The 4,320-nt window shown below is 40.9% G+C and overlaps 1 protein-coding gene across 1 annotated transcript in view; it reads right to left on the minus strand.

Annotated features, from left to right (window-relative positions):
• The window catches only part of LOC119418745 (kinesin-like protein KIF13B), a 29,248-nt gene that overhangs the window by 1,060 nt on the left and 23,868 nt on the right, over window positions 1-4,320 (minus strand). Inside the window, exons 4-5 of the mRNA XM_037686081.1 lie at window positions 1,555-1,687; window positions 734-877 (exon numbers count right to left, since the gene is read on the minus strand). Coding sequence (XP_037542009.1) covers window positions 734-877; window positions 1,555-1,687 — 277 coding nt within the window. The remainder of the gene's footprint in view (window positions 1-733; window positions 878-1,554; window positions 1,688-4,320) is intronic.

Raw genomic sequence — 4,320 nt, forward strand, 5'->3', positions numbered from 1 at the left:
AAAAACACTTGTCTTTCATTGGTGGGATGAAATATGCTAATTTTTTGGGACAGGCATTTTGGGTTTTCATGAGCTGTATGCCATAATCATCAGTATTAAAACAATTAAAGACCTGAAATATTTCAGTTGGTGTGCAATGAATCTGAAATATATGAAAGTTTCATTTTTATCATTACATTATGGCAAATAATGACCTTTATCACAATATGCTAATTTTTTTAGAAGGACCTGTACAATCTGTGTCCTCATTTACCCATTCATACAACACTCAACTAGATCTCTATAAAGCTAATTGAACAAATCATTCTAAAGAGACTAATCAGAGCTTTATCACATTCATACACTGATGGGACACACATCGGAGGCGATGGGGGGTTCAGTGTCTTGCCCATGGACACTTCGGCATGTGACTGCTGGTGGATTCGAACCCACAACTCTTGCATTGGAGGACGACTGCTCTAACCACTCAGACACAGCCGCCCCATAAAGCTAGGACAAGTTTCGTGGTACAAGACTAACAACAGAGATAGAGGAGAAAATTCTAAAAGCATGCACAGTGATCATCAAGTGATGCTTTCACAGTTTTTAAACAGCGCAAATGGGACAGAAGAAGTAAGTTTTAGAGTGGCTGCATGGTAAAACTTGCCTCTAAACAGAACCCCACTTCAAAACAGCTGGAACATTCTTTTAAAATAAAGTAATAGAAGCAGTGTTTTAAAAAAGGGAGACTCACCAACTGTGGATCACTTTTGGACAATCGTGTCTGGCGAACCTTTACATCCCCAATCGAAACAGACAGGATGGAGGCTGCGATGAGGGGCATGGTGCCCGAGTCTGCCACCGAACGCACCTCCACCCGGATCCTCCGAGACTGACCCTAATGTTTAAGAGTTCAGACAACAGTTACAGACTGGTCAAGATGAATTGGTCTCAAAAATCACACAAGTGTACAACAAGATGTGCAAATTCACAAACAGTTGTTCAAATGTATGCTGGTGAAGATGTTCAAATGTACACATTTCAAAATGCACAAAACATGTGCTACGCATGGATCAGTCAACACCAGCGCACGGATCAGATGTCTGAATGAGACTTTTGTGACTTTCTTACCGCTCCAGATTCACAAGAACAATGCTGCCTTCAGGGATGGAGAAAAGCTGGGACATCTGAGCCTCACCAGGTTTACTGAGTTATTGGGGAAATATTCATTTCTAACTTGACACAGCAGCAGCATTATTTCTGTGAATCTGGAGGTAAGAAAGTCTCAAAAGTCTCATTCAGACAGCTGATCCATGCACAGCAGCTGATTTGTGCACGTGTATTTGACGAGTTGTGTACTCAGAATATTCCTACTTGTTCCATTTGAACATTTGAAAACTGTTTATGCATCTGTGAATCTTAGGTACGCTTGTGAGACTACTTTGTTTTCATACAGACTGTACTTGACGCAGTCGTAACAACAAACATTAAATTACTAAACTGAAGATGAAAATGTGTTCTTCTAAAATAAAGAATACGAGCTCGTGTTCAGACTGAGGACAGAGACCAGGACACCTGTTTGAGTTGGAAGACACCTCCAGTGCGAACATCCTTAGCAGGAAGTACTTCCACAGCTGTGTACTCTCCCGCCTCGTTTAGCTCCATCAGCTGCACCCACAGCTCCAGCCGCCGGGTCACCTCGCTCCACCTGCAGGAGACCCAGTCATTGAGGCACAGCTAGGGAAAAAGTTAAACACAGCACCTGCACGTCGTGTTTGACATTCACAGACATCTCCGACGAGCAGCTGGAATTTGGTTCAGTTTAGTTTAGTTTTTGGACTTGGGAGTCCAAACAGAATGCACTTCAAGAAACCAGAACATGCAAATTATGACCCTTTTGGCTTCCCGTACGTCCTCTGCTGCAGCTGTTCCACACAGCTCATCTACAACAAATTGCTTTTAACTCCGGTTTCATCTGAACAACACATTCTGGATTGGCTCTGACGTGGAGTGCTTTATAAAAACATCATCCTGGACCTGTGAGACATGTCAGTTCAACCAGTCAACAGGCTTTACATCTTCATCTGATCCAGGGGGGAACCTCAGGCCTTCAACACCTTCAGAGAAGTCCTAAGAATTCAGCACGTATGAAATGTTACATTTACAAATTTATTTTAATATTTAGTTTACATAAAATATTTTTTCATGTAGTTGTCTTTTTTTAATTCTTAAAATTTTTCTTATTTTCTGTAAACTATTTTGCAGTTGAGAAACAAGTTTAAAAAAAATCTTAAAAACAGAGTTATCTAACCAGATTATTTTAAATTATGTCTACAGGCTCAGTCAGAGGTTCAAAGGATAAGTTTAATAACTGAGAGGAAAATTAACCAATCGCTAATGTAGAGTGAGTGAAACCAAAACACGAGATTCAGGACTCTGGGAAGGCCTTGCAAGGAGTTTTTTTCCCACTACATGAAGAACTGTGATGCATTCAGGTGCAAAACGTTATGGTAATTAAAAAATCTACACAGAAATTGTAATTTCTCAAAAATTTAGATTAAATATCACATTCAGGTTTACATCGAGGTGGTACAGTGGTTCAGCTGGTAGAGATGTTGCCTCTCAAGAAGGTTGCCAGTACAAATCCTGGCCCAGGACCTTTGTGGGTGGAGTTTGCATGTTCTCTCCATGCTGCGTGGGTTTTCTTTGGGTACTCTGGTTTCCTCCCACAGACCAAAAACATGCATGTTATACTGATTGGTAACTCTAAATTGTCTCTAGGTGAGAGAGTGAATGGTTGTTTGTCTCGTTTATCTCTATGTGTCCCTGTGATGGACTGGAGACCTGTCCAGATGTAGTGAACTAAGCCTCCGGTCAAAACCTGCCTCTGAAGACCTCCATGAGACAGGAACTGTTATTTCATTGATTTGAATCCAGAAATACAAATTAGCTCATCCAGAGACTTTCTAATTGTATCCTGAACTAATCAATTGAAAGAACACTCTCTTTTTCATATTATCATTACTATTTTACAATGTCTTGATAATCAAAAGTGTGTTTAGTTCATACCATTTTAAATGTTGAAATGAACCACTCATTTTAAATCAACTATGAAACAGTATTAATGATTTTTAATCCTCATTCAAAGTAGAAATCAAATTAAATGTCTGTTACAAAGTAATTATGCATTTTTGATCTTCTGTCTGAAATGAGAGAGTGATGTCGGTCAAAAGCCGGAGACAGTCCGAAGCAAGTTATTGGAACGAACTGTCGTGTTTTTAAACCTCTCAGACAGAAACAAGAAAACTGGCACCTGTAAGTCTGTCATTTCTCCAAAACATTTCTCTGTCTGTTCCTAAACATCTCCGCTGTTTTTCTGACTTGTAATGACCCTCTGACGTCACTAAAACCACACCCCTGTTGGTTCTTTCAACCAACCAGGACTTCCCAAAAGTGACCGGAAGCAGAACTCTTTAAAAGTCGACACTTCCTAGTTCCAGAGGGAACAGAAGTTCCGAAAGAGAACAGAAGTTCCGAAAGTTCTGAAGTGCTGGAGTTATTTGGGAGTTCTTCCGAGTCTAGTTGGGATTATGGAATCTTCCACATCTGAGTGAAACCGCTGACGGACTCACAGCTCATGTGAGTCCACCCGGGAGGTGAGCGTGTTGTTGAACGGAGTACCGTCACTACTTCGGACAATTCTCAGCCATCCTAAGGAGACGCTGAAAGGTAGCGTTGAAATGGAACTCCGTACCGGAGCTGACCTATCTTCTGCAAAGGTAACGAGTCGCTTCACTACCGAGTGTACCGAGGCTGAGCTAGGGTCGGATGGAAGGTGCTGTTCCTCGTCAACACACTTTCCCTCATCCATCTTTCCTCTCCATTTAAACTCCTTCATTCCCCATCTTTAAAACTCTTCTATCTTGCCAGTAATTAATCCAGATATCTTCAGAAATGTCTGTTGTTTTTATTAAGTAAAACGTGCCAAGTTTTATTAATCAGAGCCGATAGCATAATCAAGTGTACAATGTTTTGATGTTAAATTTTGATTCTGTTAATAAATGACCACATTCATTTTGATGGGTCAAAGAAACTTAACGTCGCATGTCACTGATTAGACCATCTCCCACACAGTACCTCTGTCACATATCTGTCAAGTAGCTCGAAAAAGTGAGAACCCGTTATTAAAAATTGACTGTAGTGGAGCTCCTAAGCTAACTGAAGCTAACCTAGCCCTACATCACTACACAGATGTCCCCCGTGACCCGAAAAGGAAGAAGCAGGTAAAGATAAGGGATGGATGGATGGATGGATGGATGATGGTTGGATGGATGATGGATG

This window comes from Nematolebias whitei, chromosome 12 (assembly GCF_014905685.2).
Source record: "Nematolebias whitei isolate Nwh7 chromosome 12, NemWhi1, whole genome shotgun sequence".
Taxonomy (NCBI): domain Eukaryota; kingdom Metazoa; phylum Chordata; class Actinopteri; order Cyprinodontiformes; family Rivulidae; genus Nematolebias; species Nematolebias whitei.